The following is a 17,573-nucleotide window of genomic DNA, read 5'->3' on the forward strand; positions in this document are numbered from 1 at the left end:
AGGTGACGTTAGTGTGTTAGAGAGAGTTAGTAATTAACCCTTTGAGGCATTTTAGGGTACGTTGCAAATTGCAACATGGACTTCTAGAAAAAAAAAAGGGTGTTAAAACTATAACGTTCAACAGTTTCGAGTGCAATTTCATCAGACCTACAGTCATTCCATTGCGTTTAAGGTCTTCCATTATGGGACTAAAATGTTGAAATGTATGTTGTTCTACAGTTATAAGTTTTATTTACATTGTACTACAGTCACAAAAATGCATTCTATAGTTGTGTAGTGCAAAACGTTTTATGCCGGTGTTAAGGTTGACTGTAGTAATGGATGCACAAAGAAGCGGATGAAGGTAAAATGAGGCAGGCCACCACTTTGAGGTAGCGCCTTTGGTGTGCGTGTCGATGTAGTTATAACAGGAGGTAGCGCCTCCGATGTGGGTATAATGAGAGGTAGCGCCTCTGATGTGCATGTCACGATTGGTATGAAGATGAGGTAGCGCCTTTGGTTTGAGTAACATTGTAGAGTACTTAGAGGTAGCGCCTCTGGTAGCTGGGTCACGAGTGAGAGAGGTAGCGCCTCTGGTGAGTGTGGCTCTAATGGGTATTTGAGGGAGGTAGCGCCTCCGGTTAATGTAGAAAAATAAGTGCTGAAGTGAGGTAGCGCCTCTGATGTGCGCCACCAGGGCGTTTGAAGGAGGTAGCGCCTCCGGTGCGTATGCTAAGGATTGTATTGAAGAGAGGTAGCGCCTCCGGTGAGCATGGATCCTAGTGTACGCGAGGGAGGTAGCGCCTCCAGCGTGTGGAACATCTGTTGTGCGAGAGGTAGCGCCTCTGCTAGTATGGAGTAGGGATAGAAACTTAGTAGATTAGTGTCGCGTTGAATGTTCCCACAGATATTTATAGGAGGTAGCGCCTTCGTTTTTTTTGATATTTTTCCTATATTTTGTTGTGCCAAAGACTGCGTTTATCCAGACAGTCTGTTTGGCATAGTACTCTTGTAGTTCTGCTTTAGGTCATCAGTAGTCAAATGCCTGGTACGCAGATGTGCTTGGGATGTCTGGCCAGTGTCTCATGGTGATCTGTGGTATTTGGCCGTGTTGACTAATCTGGTTACACCTGATAGGCTGCGTCTATGTGGAATTCTTTATTGTTTTGCCTGTGTGTGGGTGTGTTTGGTAAGGCAAGGAGATGTGTTGTGTAATGACCTTCTGTGTGGGTGTCTGGTGAGGAAAGGAGATGTGTTGTGTAGTTACCTCCTGTGTGGGTGTCTAGTAAGGAAAGGAGATGTGTTGTGTAGTGACCTCCTGTGTGTGTGTCTGGTAAGGAAAGGAGATGTGTTGTGTAGTTACCTTCTGTGTGGGTGTCTAGTAAGGAAAGGAGATGTGTTGTGTAGTGACCTCCTTGTGTGTGTGTCTGGTAAGGAAAGGAGATGTGTTATGTAGTAGCTGTCTGGGTAATGCTGTCTTGCTGTGAGCCTGTGATGTCACATGGAGTGTCACTGTGTGGATGGTGGAATGTTTATCTGAAGGTTCCATACTGAGGCAGTTAGAGCTCCCCTGCCTGGGTGATGGGGCCAGTGCTGATCTATTCCACACTCTCTATTATTTATCTTTATGTAACTGCAATCTAAGTTCCTGTAATAAACCTAAGAAGTAACTAAGAAAGCCTGGAAGTCACTTCATAACAAAGAGGTCAGGGGCTTGCAAGCTGCTTGCAAGCTCAGATATCTAAAGTTCGTGTCAGCTGCATTTCAGATGTTGCAGCCCCCGAAAGTCCAGCCTATATGTTCAAATCTTTCATTTTCTCTTGTGTCTGATTCTGTCGCAGGGGCCCCAACACATACGGCTGTGGAGGATGAGAGATGCCCTTGGGGATTCACACTACCCCACCTCCAGGGCTTACTCCACATAGCACATGGATTTCCCTGGACCACAGAGCTTCCTAGGTCCCCCTATCTACTCCTCAATGGTGACCTCATCACAGATGGCACTGTGCCCACTGTGAGTGCTTAAGCTCTTGGTATTTAGAGTGTAAGCCATTGCAGGTCTGCATATTGGGGACCTAACAGGACCGGAGATCACACCGCCTCGGTGCCACCACCAGTAATATTAACTTTATCAGAACCCTTGAGTTTTGACCACACAGATTTAGACAAAACTGCATGCACAGATCACAATGAATCAGGCCTTGAAGGCACCTTGAGTCTTCTGGTGGTAAGCATAGTGTGAACCTTGGGGATTTCCCCAGTGATGGATTACTGACAAGATCAGGATTTCAGACAGCCCTTCTCTGATCGTCTGGACAAACTGTCTAGAAATAATATGCCACCTGATTGGCGGCTACAAAAAGGAAGTACTCAATAGATGAATCAGTAATGTAAGTATCTTACCTCCTATGTCATTAACGTAGGAGCGTGCAGGTATCCCTGCAAGCCTTTTGACATGACAAGATAGGTTATTTATAACATGCTTAATACCCAGAGGTTTCTAAGCGCGGACCCGAGGATCGAACCTGTGGTATTCTGTGTCATCTTGCTTCCAAGGCGAGCACGTTGCCCCTGAGCTATCCTCCCGAGACCCTGTGTTGGCTGCTGCCATAATCCAAAGACTCATAAAGGAGCTATTGGAGTGTATGCCAGGCACCTATTTCTTCCATGAGCATATTGTCATCATGGGCAAAACAGAAGTGGAAAATGGTGCAAGGCTTCGTGGAGTATTACGGATCATGAAGAAAAATGGACTGACATTGAAAATTGAGAAGTGCAAGCCAAAGCTACCAGCGGTAATTTACCTGGTGCACACCATGAGCCAATATGCCAGCAGACCGAGACCTTGCAGTCACTGTGAATAAAGCTCAGTCGCTGAAAATGTTCGATGTGAAAAGCAAAACCTATATAACAGTGGATGCGAGCAACCATGCTTTAGGAGCAGGGTTAGGCCAGAGCCTGATGAGAAAGATGTTTTCCACGGCTTTCGGAACAAGACATATGTGTGGGCCTGAATCGAAACATCCCCTTTGAAAGGGTTGCTTAGGCTGCTAACAGGAGAATAAAGCATTTCAGAATATTGTTTCAAGAAATGTGGGCAGATGTGGAGCTGCGCTGGGTGAAACAATTCTTTATCGCGTCAAAGACTGTCAGTAGAAATCAAGGAATGCGGCACGGAAAGCAACCAGTGTGACTACGACACAACAACAAATTAGCTTTGAGGAAATGGGTTGCTTCACACACGGGCAAAATCCCTTAGTGAATTTGTAGACATTACTGGTTCTTAGTATATGTGATGCTTTATTTTAGATATTCAGATTTAAAAATTGGGTTTCAGCCGACATGTGTTTCGACCACTGTAGTCTTTATCAAGACTAATTTGATCCTGCTCATATGTATTATGGTTGTATTCCATAATCCTTGTTTAACATCATTTCCATAATTGTGCTTAGGCTTTGTGTCCCAAAGTGAATTAATGAATGCAAGCTTTATATCGGTGAAAAGAAACCATAAAAGCAATTTACAACACACAGCAGTCCGAGTACAATACAACACAGATCGCCATTGTGTTTTGTGGCAATTCCAAACTCGCACTAAATAGCTGGAAATCGTATAAACTCTAGATGCACATTTTTTTTTGTTATCATTAAACGCCACAGGCCCTAACACAGTATCAATGTTATTTGCTTTTAAGGTGAGAATAAGCCATTTTCTCCTGAGTCGGCTCGGAACTGCACAGAAAAAAAGAAAATGGTATTCATCTGCCCTATCAGCACCTCACATCGGGCAACTCTAATTTACATTAGTTGCCCAGTTTCTGGTTTTAAACTTTAAGGGTGGTATACCCAAGTGTAATTAACATAGAGATTCCTTGCACCTATTGGTTTGATCCAGGAGAGATATCTCTTGCCGCCTAGATCCATTTTAGTTTTAATATAGGTGTGAAAACAACTCTTACATTCATTTTTATAAAACCTGGCTGGTATTGCCCAATCCCAATAAAAAAACAGTTAGCTTTGCAAGGTAAACTCGAACCAGTAATTCAGGATTGTGCCATAAGGAGCCTAAACCAATCTTAATCATAAAAGTCTTGACATGCTGGAGCCATACCCATGGTTTACTATGGTTGTTCTCAAGAATATCCTGCAATACTCCCTTATACACCAACAGTTCTTCGTTGGACCATATCTTAACCCAGAATTGCAGTGGTTTTAAATATGCATGATAGTCTATCCTGGATTGACCTACTTCCAGATTAACTGCTATGGTTAAGAGGTACCCCTAGCAGTTTTTAAAATAACCGTATTTAAGATACCTTCAGTTTTGTTGTCTCAGAATGTCACAAAATTTCTGCCGCATACAGGGCCGCTGATTGTGTCTGGGCTTTGTAAACCTCTAATGCTGAATCAATTATTGAACCCGAACGTTTTTTTGAAAAATATAAAAGAACGCCTGTTCATTATCGTTGCACATTTCTGGGTATGAGGGGTCCAATCGAGGGGCTTGTTAAACCACATGCCCATATAATCATAAAAAAGCAACCTTTTCTATTTTTACTCTTTTAAGAGCTAGGTCAAAGGATGGGAGTTGGCGTTTTTTTACTTTTCCTATGACATACCGTTATCTTTGCTTTTGATGCATTCATCACTAGATGCATGTTACTGCTCAAGGACGCAAATTCAGTAAACACGTTTCTTATACCTTTCGGGGTTGTAGGTAATAGAGCTGCCTCATCGGCGAACAGTAATATATTAGTGTATTCCTTGTTAACAATGGCGCATCTGTTTGTATTTGCAGGAGGGATTTGGCAAGAGCATTGATAAACAAGGTCAATGGGTATGGGGACATCACACACACGTAAACGGCGAGAGATTAAAGGCCGAATATGGTCCCAATATAATTCAGGAGAAGATCCATGAACCTTACAGGTTACTAAGTACAATTATGGAAACAACATTACACACAGATTATGGAATACGACCATATTACATATGAGTAGGATCAAATGACCTGTGAAAAAGAACAGAGTGGTCGAAACACATGTCGGCTCAAACCCAATTTTGAAATCCTAATATCTGAAATAAAGCATCACATATACTAAGAACCAGCAATATCTACAATTTCACTTTTATAAGGGATTTAGCACATGCGTGAAACAACCCATTTCCTCAAATGTATTTCAGAATATCAATTTGAAGTTTATCAACAGTACTGAGGATGTGCCACGAAATGCTAATTCACATGTTCGCCACCAAGGGCATGTCTGCAGCATCACCCTGCATCTCTGAATGGATGCTCAGACCGATGGAGTTTAATATTGAGATGCAATGCATCCCAGGTGATCCCAACATGGTGGCAGACTGCCTGCCCTTGCTAACAGAGGAAGGAGATAAAGTTGTGGAGAGATTATGAGTTCTAGATGTTGAGGAAAAGCTGGTAGAGGGCACACATCCAGCAATGGGCATGGAGGAGCAGTTGGCAGAAAGTAACAAGGACCAGGAAGCAACTGGCAAAAGGAAGGATGATGCATGGTTGAGAAGCAGCTTCTGGACTTCAACCAGGTATTTCAAGAACTGTCAGATAAACTGTGGGTAACTTAACTGTGCGGGTTAGTAGACTTTTACCACTCATGATGAGAAAGAAGCTAGTTGATATAGTTCATGAGTAGCACATTGGCCGCAGCATGACCAAGTGCAGACAAAGCACTACTGGTGGCCAGAATGTGCTCAGCAGTTGAGGAAATTTTGATTCATTGTAGGTCCTGCGAAACAAGTAAAATATCAGAATGTGCCTTGTTTATTCCACATCAATGTGAAGACTTTAGAAAAGATCTGTAATAATGTTACCTTAGACATCATGAAACACTTTGAGGCCTTTGGGGTCGCACCTGTTTACATCAATGTTATGGTAGCTTAGACTTCAAGGTGTGGGTGAGCGTAAGTCAATGAGTACACCTTAGTCACCACAGAGAGGATCACCAGATTCCTAGAAAGGATATGTGAGAGCGGAAAGTGTCACCAGACTCTTGGTATTGGTAAAGGGGTACAATTCTGCTCCATCAAATGAGAGATTATCTGAAGGATCACCGCATCAAACACCATAGGACATCTTTATATAATCCCTTATCAAACGGTCTTGCAGAAGTAATGAGGTTGATCAATAATGGCAGTGTACAATTGGTGACAGCCAGTGACTTCAGCTGTGGTAGAAAAGGCAACAGTGACATTACCTCGCATGTTACAACAGACATTAAACCGATCACCCTTTTGCATGCAAGAAAACCTAGCTGTAGGCTTAGCCTAGGTTGGGCGCTGAAGTGAAACACCAGTGAGGTGTACATGGGAAAAGTCCCGGAGAGGATCAAAGAAAAGCAAGGGAAGAGCTAGTACGATCACCACACATGGGGTGTAATATTAATGAGCTCTCCATGGGGACAGGATAAGGGTAATAGGCCCCAGACAAATGGTGAAATGTATAACTCGGTTTATGCTGGAAAAAGATTATACAAGTGAGATGGAGATCTTATACCATTGAAGATGGCATGACCTGGAGCAGGAGCATGGTAGCAAAGGTAAAAGTCACCATCTGTAGTTCCAAATGCAATGGCACAAGATAGCAAAGTCAGACAATGATTCAGTCTCAGGATGAAGAGACTGCCAGTGGTGTTTATGTGTAAACATAACCTCCTCCACAGCTCTCCCCACCTCCCCTTAGATAAATTGCCTTATTTCAGTTATCCTTCCTTGTGCTTTTGTATAGTTGGAAAATGTTACAATATGAACCTTTGACAGACGTAGCAAGGTCTTGCACCACCGTAGCTTTTGGTGTTCCATTGTGAGTTTATATGAGTTTATATGATGTTACCTGCAATTGAGACTGGAAGTATTAGGCATCCACACACAAGAAAGAGCATTCCCCATACGTCTGGATCAGGACCTAAATGAAGAACGATTCAGAGTCTTTGGTGCTATCTCTATCTGACTAAGCCTTTGGAGGGACCTGCATGACTCTCAGAGGTGGGATGAATGCAGATCATACATGTCCTTAAATCTGCAGATAAGTGGAAACTGTCCGATGCTGAAAAAGTAGTTCCTACTACAGTGAAGAAGGTACTTCCTTTTGATTAAATTATACAGGTGGGGATCCCCAGTCCTCAAATAATTCCATATGCGTAGGAGGCAAAGGCCTTGAAATCACAGTTATGTGTTCCTTTTTTAAGTCAACTGTGAAGAGAGAACATAGCTGTGGCTGGTTCAGCAAGGAGTGCTGTAGGGATAAGTAGCACTGCAGGCCTCGCTGGCTAAAATAGGAAAGTCATTGCTAGGCCGACAGGCAGAGAAGTTCAGGCTCTTAAGAACTTCACAACCTTATATGCAGAAGACATCAGCAAAAAGGTAGCCCTTCCATGGGTTGTGAAACAGATGGCACGGATGCATCCTTCCTTTTTTCATCTTCATTTTTGGAGGGCTCGAGGGTTCTAAAAACAGAGATAACCAGCAAATGCTCCTAGGCTGACCTGATACTACCATGATATAGGGCCAGGTTCACTTCTCAATTTTAAATTCTTTAGTTGCTACTAGGTGACCCCTCATCCCTATTGAGGTGAGCAAATAGTTTCCTAACCAACTATTGCTTGATTTCCCTGAGAACTCTGTGAGTGAATATCTTAGGAACGGGTTATCTGTCCAGAAATCAAGATTGGTTAAGTGAGAATAACCTCATTGCCAGAGTACAGGCAGGAATTGTAACTATTGAATAGATACTAAGACTTAACCTGAGATTGTAACGCACATCACTCTGAAGAAGGGTGCATCCGGCCAATCTGAAGGTAGGCATCAATTTCATTGATAGGAAAATGCTCTAGGACTCAACTCTGTTCCTGTGGACCTTTATGTGGCTGATATGAAGCTACGGCGATCTAGGGTTGCTCAGTGCATGAGTCTACTGCATGACAATTCACAACAGTAATTAGAAAAAGAAAATGAGTCAAGACTAATAATTGGATGCATGCCGCCATCAACGTCATGAAGGATTTGAGAAACATAATAATTACTGCAGTGCAGTTATCCTCATACTGGGGCAAACTTTCATACTATTACTCCTTTTGGCTTTTGGTGCAATCTTAGAAGCATACACATAAAATTCTCTCAAATTGCTTTTTTGTATTGGGAAAAGTAAAGGATATTGAAAAAACACGGGAATATGAAGATTATGGTTAGAGAATCATGTTTGGAAGTGATGACACTACGTGGTTACAAAACTGTATGTACACTGTGTTATATGTTAACAGGTGGATGCAGGAGCTTTGAGTTCATAGCCATTTGTGCATGCCAATCCTGACTGAAACAGCTTTAATAACTTTCATTTGAAACCATTAATTGAGTTGAGGGAATGTATAAGGAATTAATTCACTTTTCCATTAGCAGTCTACCTCCACCTGGCAGCTGTGGCAGTTTCAAGGTGTGCGGCGGTGTGGCTTCAGAGGAGGATTGGAGCATGTGGGTGCTGCTCTGTCTCAGATAAGGCCGTGTGTCATGTTGCATCACTTCAGCACCTCAGGTAGTACTTGGTACTTGGTGGAGGTGGTAAGGCCCAATGCAAGAGGTCCATGGCACGGCACAACAGAGATTGCTGCTGGCTACCTTAAGAACTATGCATCCAGGCTGTGGTAGGCCATTTAACTCCTATTTGTGATTTGGAGGGCCAAGGTTGACTTGGTGATGCCGGTGACCCTAACCTGCCTTTGACTTTTCAGGCCACCCATGTGAGTTTTAAAAAGATAACATAAACTGGGTTGTGACTGCTTATTTTCCTGTTCTTTGAAGTTTCTGTACAGATTAATCACTCATGTTTCTCCTCAGCCGTTTTCCCTCCAACTTGTTTTTGTGACCTACATTACGGGGAGAAATCTACTCTTGTGCTTGATCCCATTGGGAATGTGAAAGTGGTATGCCAGAGTCTCAATTCAACGACTTCTCTCCATTGATGGTTTAGCTAATATTGACAGATGACCCGAGAGCTCTGGGACACAAAATTCTGCAATTATGATGGTACTGCTCTGAGCTATCTCTGGTAAATTAATTTCACAACATCATGCTCAACTAAATGGACTACCAACACAGAGCCTACCCTTAACAGCGAAGTGTGCCTGAGGTTGAAATGTATTTTATTTCCAATAAAATGCCAGTTCAAGCAGAAGTATATGGAGCACACTCAGGCTGTTGGTTCAAGTAGCCTGAAAAAGTGTCCAACCTCCAAAAACTATAATGCAAATGGAAGAAAGGCATTCAAAGATGTAAGCTGAAACCTCTTTAAATAAAAAAGGTTATGCCAAAATAAATTCCTGGCTGGAACAGGATATGGGCCAAATTCCCTTTAAGGGAAACTTTGTGCAGGTGTGGAAACACTCCTGCCTGGCACTTGATATCATTCCTCCCACACACCAGTGAACGGGAATACATTTTGTATGCACTAACTATACCACACAATCTTACTATAGCCTTATAAACCGAGGGAATTGTCATTAACGTTCACTTTGGGCCCTAAATTGGGGAAGGGTCATTATCCTAGGAGATAATGACCCCTTCCGGGATATATAAGACTATTAGCACATAGAGCTAGTAGCAATTCATGTTTTGGAGTTTTGGGGGTGAAGTAAAAATTTTACTTTAATTATGAGTAAAGTAAATAGACAAAGTTATCAAATTAAATTTGTTTTTATTTTGTACTGTTTGAATAACAAGACTGTCTTCGTAAGTATTTTAACTGTAAGCTTAGTTAAATTGGAGTGTGTTGAACATGAGCATGCACCAGACCTTATGTAAAAGTAAACTGTTTTATGTATGAAAAAAAGTGAAAATATATGTTAATGTTTTCGCTTTCTCTCTGGTCCGTTAAATAGGATATTGCAGCGATAAAGCGTCCTACCAGAAAGGAAGGGGTTTGTTGAAAGAACCCATTCCTGGAACTTGCATTGTGATTTCCCTGTCTGCTTTTGAAGTCACAGTGTTGAGAATGCAGTCAATACCAGTAGTTATTGAATGTGCTTTGAACATTCTGATTGGTTGAGAGGAGGTCAATCACGATCTTCATGTGCTTACAGGGGCTGAGACCAGAATCTGAGTTTCTGAGAGTGTACCCAACAAGCACTGTTTTCTGTTAATCGCATTTTACAAAGAAACTTGCAAAGACGGAACACGAGGAGCGTATAACTTAATCTAGGAACTCCCTTTATACTTGTTTTTCCTGCTGGTATTCCGGGGGAGGGAGGTGGTGGGGTGTGTGTGTGTGTGTGTGTGTGTGTGTGTGTAATTCTACATTTGCATACTTCTTGTAATTGGGAGCTTTACCCAACCAATGCTTAAGCTAGACTCTCCTGTCTCTGTATAAATAGAATGTGATATGTAATAAGTTACTACATGAAATATCAATTGTAACTCTGAATGAATTTTAGGTGAGACATCGCACATATTTGTACACTAACATTCTCCTCTTTTAAAACTTGTGTAAGGGCTTTGTATGACACTCACTTTTGTCTGAACAGAAACAAAATAAACACATTAAAAATTATTTTCCACTCGGAAGGAGGACCAAGATGGCTGATAAATAAGCAGCCTTAGGGTAGCTTCAACATGACGAGACTTGAAAGTGCGCTTTAGGCCCAAGAGATGTATCCCACTATCCATTATGTGAACAGTCTAACTCAGCCGAGTGTGCTGTCAGCTTGGTGATTCAGACGGATGGTCAACTATGCGACAGAGAGGACCGGATTTGAGGAAGTAGCAGTGTGGCCCTACAGTGCGAGGGGGAGGGAGGTGGTGCAACTCTTCTGCAGAGACCGAGGGTGGGGGAGTAAGGAGCTGAGTTACAGGGAGGGGTCTTCACAGGTGCCTGGCACTGTTATTTCATTTGCATCAAGAGCACGGGTCACTTCGTGGGGCTAGGAGCACAGTGATCTGCGCTGGGAATAGGGATCCTCTCTATCCCCTCTCGCATCCCACCGACACCTGTCTGGGTTCCTCTAAGAGACGCGGTGCCCCAAAGGGGTTGACGAGACAGATTGCGTATCCGAACAACAGAGCTATATTGTACTGTTAAGGTGCAGAATGTTGAGACACAGATGGGTTGAATTGGTGGCTATGTTGCTTGAGAACAGCTTACAGTAACTAATGGTGCAATAGGCACATTGGCGCCAGTGAGGAATTGACTGGGCTCAGTCTGTCACATCCATAGAGCTGTTGTTATTGTGGCTAGTAGAGCGGTGGCAGTGGGTGCATCTGAGTCAAGCATTGAAATATTAAAGCAGGTGTGTCACCAATACCCAAAGGAGGGAAGGAAGGTACTAAATTCCTGGAAATTGGGAAAAGTCCTATCATGAGTAGCTTCTCTAGAGGATTGCAAAAACTGCGAATGAGAACAGCAAGCTAGGAATGATGACAACTCAAGGTGAACACACCAACAAGGTAGTCCGGCAACTTATATTGAAGGGCAATAAATGCATTTCTGGAAAGATTGACTCACTCACAAATCAATGACACAAATAAGACAGAACATGGTTAGTTGAGAGATCAAACATCTGGGGTGAATGCAACTGCAGGAACTTCAAGGAATGGTCAAAAGGCAAGCGGCTAAGGTCAGCGATTTGGAGGACAGGTCTAGACCCAATATTATTTGCTTGCTTGGCCTGCCCGAGGGAATGGAGAAAAGAAACATGAAGGCATTAATAAAAAAGTTCCTTCCTACATAATTTGAGAACAATGAGAAATTGAAAGATGTGCAAGTGAATCAGGCTCACAGGACACATATTTAAACACAACCACCTGGCTCACTGCATCCAATGATTATAATTGGGTTTGTGCAGTTTTAGGAGAAAGTGAAGTTTAATAGTGGAGGCACACATACAGGGGGTACTGCAGTATAATGGACATGAAATCTCTCTGTATCCAGATTTTGGAGCTGAAACCCAGCAATTGAAAAAGTCCTTTGAAGGAATTAATGTACCTACGCACCAAAGCGATAGAGCATACCCTGTTACCTCCTGCTTGCGTGAGAATAAGGCAATTGTTTGATGACCCCAAGGCCGCACTAAATTATATTGAAACCATGTTTTGATGAGGGGAGACTCTTACAGGCTGCTTTCATAATTAATAAGTCTGATCCCAACACTAATGTTCCGAATAACATAACCGACTTGAAGATGGGTATACTGTTACATAAGCTGAGGCGTAGCGAGTGAATATGTGATGAAGAGTGTAATTCATACGTTAGATTGAATTACAAAGGTTGAGGTTCTTCGGCCATTGAGGGCCGCTGTTCCTCTCTCTCGCCTCAGACTCAAGGATCGGGATGCCGGGAGTGGTGTAGAGGCTTCACGAGCTAACATTTGAGTTTTTTTTGTAGTTTATTTTCACTGGAATTATATCACCGGGTAAGTCTGAGACTGTTTCATATGATGACATGATTCGGCAGTGGGGTTAGTAAGTGGGGGTTCTTTGTTATTCGTCAGAAGAGATTTTATTGTTGGGATTGTGTTAGGCGCATGATTAGTCACGTGCTGTTCATTGCTGAAACTAAGTTGGGGTTGAGAGTTGCACGGGGGGGAGAAAAAGCGATCATTGCGTGTGCTGTACAGGGCTAGATCCGGCATGAGGTTGAACCGGTCTATAATTAAGGTAAGAGAAAAGGGAGAAAGAGATCTTGGAAATACTTTAGTGGATAATGATTGGCGTAGGCCTTTTTGAAGTGTTCAGTAGGTTTCTGGCAACATGCGATACTAATTAATACAAGTAAAGGTATTTCAACAGGCATGTACAACCACAGTACTTTTTACAAATAATGCACCATGCTGTACAACATATTTGTGCAAGATGTAGGCTTACACCAGCGACTTTCACACATATGTGGTGGGAGGCTGTAGGTGTTCACCCATTTTAGGAAAGAGTATAACATATTTTAGAGCACTTTTCTACATGAGTATTCACAGTGTTGATTAAAGTATGCTTACTAGATTTGATCCCTGTTAAAACAAAGGGTAGAGTGGTGACTTAATGTGTACTCTTGGAGATAGTGCTGGCCCCGCATCAAATAAACCAACAGTGGAAATGTGCTTGCTCTTTTTCGATACATATATAGTTGAATATTATAATTAAAAGAACTACAGCAGAAAGAGACAAAAGTAAGACATAGTGGTGAGGATGAACTAATATATTCTCCTGGGGATGAATATTTTGATGCAGCATTGGATTCAGCTGATTCGAGGTCTCTGTGGAGATCTTTGTATATTTATCACAGGACTTGCAGGTCACATATTCGATTCTCGGCAGGATCAGCTAAGTCTGACATGGAGGTTGATGCCATTAAGTTGGGTTATAATAAAAATTATTATTTAAGTGCTTAGAAACAAGTTAGCTTGTGGTGCGTGTGATGTAAATCGCCAGCATACTATTATGTAGAAACACACGGTATTACCCCATTTTAACGATTTTAATTGATTGAATGGTACATCTGGCCGAATTCAGCCAGTACCATTTGATCGAGTAAAATTCATCAAATTGGTTAATCACTACCGAAAAAAGGGAGCAGGGGTTGCAGAGGTGTCCCCTGCTCCCCATGTTTGCAAATGATTGCCTTCGGGGATACCAGGGGTGTCCCCTGCTTCTGGAGGAGGGATGGAACTGACGCCACAGGGTCAGAATGAAAGCAGATGAGTAAAAGGTAAGCGGGGGAGAGTGGGGGTGTAGGTGGGCATGGATTTGTTGATTTTGGCAGCAGCAAAATTGGTTTAGCAGCGAAATTGACTACGGTCAATTCCGCTGCGCACCATTATGCCACGGCAAAATCACACAGATCCGAAACACACGTATACATGCATTCAAATATGCTTTCCAGACTTCCAGCATATCTGCAATGTCATTCATAAAACTATTCTTTATGATAATCTGAATCATCTCTTGCAAACAGGGCCAAAACAGAGATGTGGCAAAATGTAGCTCTGGGGAGGAAGCGCCAAAGGACAAACAAAGTCATTGTGGGGATGTGGAGTGGCGGGGGTGGGGGGCAGGCTCCAGAGCAACCCAATTCGGGTTTTATATAACTTGCACCCATTGCTGAAGAAACGCCAATGCCCAGAAGCATATTATGTCATTCCCACCAGAAGAGTACTTCTTAAACACCTGTCTGATGTTGTCCGCAGAGCAGTGTATGGCTTACTCTACCACTGGGCTCCTGGTCATGACTGGCCCAGGATGAACTGCAAGGAGCACACATTCCCCATCAGCAGCGCAGGAAACCAACATCAAACATAATTTTAATTTCAAGAGAGGTGAGCATTGTGACTATGCATCTTTTTTTTATATATAAGTTCAAAACGTGACTCCGAATTTGCTTTTCTGCATTGTATACTCCAAAAACAAAAAATAGTGCCCTTTTTTCAAAGGTTGTCAAGCACACCTATAAACGTTGGCATTCGTCATATTTAACATTGGCGGTTATGTTCAACATTGAAAAATACAATTCATGTGATGTGCCCAGTGTCTCCTTTCTGCATAAGCGATAGAAAATATCTTTTGCCATAGATGCAATCTAGAAAATTCATCTGAATAGAATACTTAAAAAAAAGAATTCTACCATCTATAAACGAACACAGGCAGTATTCTACTTCCGTTTTTTGTTTTTTTTAACAACATCTCTTTGATCTTTTCTTCATTCTTTTCTTCAAAACATTTCTGATGTGTATCGGCAGTATCTCGTATAATTAGCAGGAGCGCAATAACATGCCTGAAAGACCTGTGTGATTATGGGAGTCCTGCCCTGAAGACTGTCTGGAGCCAGAGGTGCCGCTGGTGCAGCGCCCTGTCGGGCTGCTGATCACAGGCGCGGCTGCAGATCACTTCACAGAGGCTTCCCGCCCCAGAACAATGGACGGCGTCATAGCGGGTCTGCGCTCGACGTCTGAGGTAATATTACCTAAACACAGGTCGGAAGAGGGCGCGCAGACATGTCACTCACCTCCAGCGATAGAGCCCAGAGTGAACCTGTAAGCAGACTCTGCGACCTGGAGCCAGATGGGCCGACCCAAATCTCCGTAAGATTGCTGTGTAGGAAAAAGAGAGGAAACCATTTGGAAAATTATAGGGAGAAGGAACAAACTGTAACTAAGCCGCCTTTTTTACATTTCCTATTCAAAACATTGTGCACATTTCACTACTTTTTTACAACATAATGCGCGACTGGGGTTACATTTAAAAGCTGGTTCCCCCATGACACATCCGTTTTAAATAATGTCGTTTTTTCTCAAAAAGCCTATCACTGTATACTTTTTTCAACTTTGTCATGTGGCATTCCCGGTAATAGCTGGTTGGCCCGGTACACCTTTCCAAACACCCATTCGAAATAAAAGTGTGATGACGAGAAGGACTAAGTGGAAAAGCGAGGAAACAGAGGTAAATTGATGCACAGATAAAGTGCTCGACATGCCTAATGCCATTTTTGTTTTACAGGCCAACTGATATTAAATCAAGAAAGAATGAGTTACTTCCCCAATTTCAAATGTTTTATTTTAACTGTCGTCTAGGAAAATGCTTTTTTAAAATTCTCGTCTAGTAAAATCATCTAAAATGTACTAAACATGTACACTCCAAAAAATTGTAAAGGTCGTGGGGCTACTTTACAGTACCTTGCCAAAAAGCTGAATCCAATTCAATTGCAGAAATGATAACATCACAAGACCGGAAACAAAACATTGCCAGAAACATAAACCCAGGAAACATGTATGGGCTGTCTCCATGGGACACCAAACCACCGTACACCCGCAAAACACCATCACCTTTGCTTTTCAAGTAAGAAAGGAAAACTGTTCAGGTTAAGGAATTAATCAAATAACACTGGGAACCAAAGTCTACCTGACAGGCGGCCCTGCTGTCAGCCACCAAGCAGCCTACATCACCTATAATCTTCCTTATGTACAATCTACCTGTGTACAGCACTTAGTTGATTCCTAACAAGAGTTGCGTTTTATAAATAATACATATACATACATACATACATTAGGAGTGTGGCAAGCATGGCAGATAGGGAGGTGGATTGTCAGAGGAGCTCGGGCCCAGTCTAAGTTTTCAGAGCCAATGCATCCCTTTTAACCCCTAAGTTAGGCTATATTATCTGCACATCAAAACAAAATAATAAAAAACAAATCATTTGGAGTTCTCAAGCAAGTAAATGGGGACGTTCAACAGATGACAACCTAAAATGGAGCAATGAAGGCTATTTCCTATTTCCCCCACTACATGGAAAAATAAAATGGTACCCACATAACGCTAGGCGAATGCGCCATTAGGATGGCGATTGGCGGTCACCGCCCTTAGTGGGGACGGCCACCCAGCCCTGGGTTAACTAAGGGGGGGGCATGTTGATTTCACGCTGCCCATGGGGAGGGGACGGAAGCCGAGTCACAGGTCTGCGACGGAAAGGGAAGCAGGGCCAAAGAGAAGCCTTTATATAAGGTGCTGGGGGCAAAGGTTGCACCCTCTTTGGTCCTGCTCCCCACAGTATGGAGACACCCGACCACCCTTCCCCTTTTGTGTGGTCCTGTCAGTAACATTGTCATGATCTGTGTTCTCTTCCAGAAATGCCCAGCAGATGTTACATGGTGTATCCCTATAAAAAGCACTGCCAGATACCACAAGGGGACTGCACAGCCACTAGCTTAGCAGGAACGACGCCAAGGAGTGCTAGACTCAGGGGAGGCCCAAGGAAAAAGTGGAGGTGTATGGGGCTTGGAAGTCCTTCTAACTCCGACAACACGGGGGGTGGGTGGGAAGCACATGAGAAGCGGAATGAAAGCAATGGGGCAGGTAAACTAATGGGGAATGAAAACTAATGGGCAAGGGAGGGGAAGTAGTGGGGAACGGGAAGTAGTGGGGAACGGGAAGAAGTGGGGAACAGAAGGAATTGGGAAGGAAAAGAATTGGAGAATGGATAAGAATTGGGCAATGGTGAAGAGTTGGGGAATGGTGAAGAGTTGGAGAATGGAGAAGAGTTGGAGGATGGGAAGAGTTCGGAGATGGAAAGGAGTTGGGGTGGACCAAGAAGTTCGAGACTCGAATAAATTGCGGGTTTGAAAAGATTGGGGTATTGGAAGATCTGGAGAATGAAGGTACTGGGGATGGAATCGATTGGCGATGGAAGGAGTTGGGTCAGGGAAAGCATTGGGCCCAAAGTTCTGGGGCATGGAAAGAGGTGTGAAGGGAACGCTAGGTATTTGGGGAATGCAAAGAATTTGGTAAGGGAATAGTAGGGGGGTGGACAGAACAGAAGGGGGTACGAAAGCACTTGGGGACTGAGGAGATTCAGGGGAAATGAAAGACTCAGGGAATGGAGAGAATCAGGCATTGGAAAGAAGGGGCGGGCACACATTGGAGAATGAAAGAAATGGGGAAAATGAAACAGAAACAAAATAATAGAAAGAAAGAAAATATAAAGAAATAAAACATTGCCATGGGTAGCGAGGGAAGGGCTAGGTAGGGCGGGGTCTACCGGCAGCGTCCTCTGTACGCTGATGGGGAGAGGGGTTTAGGAAGCCACACCCAGCGCAGAAT

The 17,573-nt window shown here is 43.0% G+C and overlaps 1 protein-coding gene across 1 annotated transcript in view; it reads right to left on the bottom strand.

The window, feature by feature from the left end:
- Nucleotides 1–17,573, bottom strand: part of SLC25A12 (solute carrier family 25 member 12) — an 881,399-nt gene that overhangs the window by 135,898 nt on the left and 727,928 nt on the right. The window contains exon 10 of the mRNA XM_069616206.1: nucleotides 14,986–15,070. Within this exon, the coding sequence (XP_069472307.1) occupies nucleotides 14,986–15,070 (85 nt within the window). The remainder of the gene's footprint in view (nucleotides 1–14,985; nucleotides 15,071–17,573) is intronic.

This window comes from Ambystoma mexicanum, chromosome 9, assembly GCF_040938575.1.
Source record: "Ambystoma mexicanum isolate Mex_15411 chromosome 9, UKY_AmexF1_1, whole genome shotgun sequence".
NCBI lineage: Eukaryota > Metazoa > Chordata > Amphibia > Caudata > Ambystomatidae > Ambystoma > Ambystoma mexicanum.